The sequence below is a fragment of the Phytophthora parasitica genome, assembly GCF_000247585.1.
Source record: "Phytophthora parasitica INRA-310 unplaced genomic scaffold supercont2.101, whole genome shotgun sequence".
Classification (NCBI taxonomy): domain Eukaryota; phylum Oomycota; class Peronosporomycetes; order Peronosporales; family Peronosporaceae; genus Phytophthora; species Phytophthora nicotianae.
The window spans coordinates 135,950-137,100 of NW_008649087.1; the positions used below are offsets into that span (position 1 = coordinate 135,950).

A 1,151-nucleotide genomic window follows, 5' to 3' on the forward strand; every position below is an offset into this window, starting at 1 on the left:
GCATCAATGGTCAAGGCAAGAAGCGGAAGTTGTACCAGCGTGTGGCCGTGGCATACTCACACAAGCAAGATGTTCTTAATTTCAACGAAAGCCACTCCCTTGACGATACGATTGAACACTTCTATGGAAAGTTAGACGGAAAAGCACTTCGAGCTCGAAAAAAACAAATCAACAAATGGATAAAACAGAGTTCCACTATTCGGGCCGCCTGTGCTTCAGGGCGTGGGCGTCACCAAAACTTGCGCGCACTTGGGGAGGCTACTGTGCTTCCAAAGGAGGCTGAAGCTGCCATCGTCGTTTGGCTGAACACGTTGCGGAAAGACGGAGCCCCGGTTTCCCGCTGATGCTGCAGCTCCAAGCAAAAGAGGTTGCCGATGAGATTGGCCTCGGTGACAAATTCGCTGCGACCGCCACGTGGATACGATTATTTTTACGGCGACACAAACTGTCACTCCGTGCGCGCACTAGACAAGGCCAGACAACGCCACAAGACGCCGTCGACGCGGCGAAGGAGTTCAAAGCGCTAGTATTGCAGACAATCGTCGAGAAGAAATGCGTCCAAGTGTATAACGCGGACCAAACAGGTGCGTTCCTGCAGGCGAATTATTGAATCGGAATACCTTATACTAACTTTTACATATTGTAGGTATCAACTTTGAATACCTACCAAAACAAACAATATCCAAACGCGGAGTTAAGACTGTGTGGGTAAGATGCAGCAATAAAGAGAAGTCAAGGGCGACTGCCATGCTTTTAGGCGACTGGGAAGGCACCAAATTGGCTCCGTTCCTTGTTTTTAAGTGTGTACCGTCAAAGATCCCTGAAACTCGACTAGAGAACGCTTCATTGCGACATGGATTCAGCAAAACAATGTGGAATCGTGAAATTCGCAAATTACAAGAGCAATTTGACTGTCAAGTTTACGGAAACCAATGTGCATGGTGGAACGCAGAATTATCGAAGCAGTTTCTCGAATTTCACTTCGCTGACCGTCCTAATCGCGACGACAATATCCTTCTGATATGGGATGACTTTAGTGGCCATTGGACCCCTGATGTCGAAGCGTTTGCAGCTTCGATAAATGTTGTCCTGCTCAAAGTACCACCACGGTACACATATGTGTGCCAACCGGCGGATATATCGTGGAACAA

At 48.0% G+C, this 1,151-nt stretch overlaps 1 protein-coding gene across 1 annotated transcript in view; it reads left to right on the forward strand.

Annotated features, from left to right (window-relative positions):
- The window catches only part of PPTG_24505 (hypothetical protein), a gene marked incomplete at its 5' end in the record, with an annotated part of 2,102 nt that extends 1,690 nt beyond the window's left edge, over nt 1-412 (forward strand). Inside the window, one exon of the mRNA XM_008917420.1 lies at nt 1-412. Coding sequence (XP_008915668.1) covers nt 1-344 — 344 coding nt within the window. The 3' untranslated portion in view covers nt 345-412.
- Nucleotides 413-1,151: the final 739 nt, after the last annotated feature.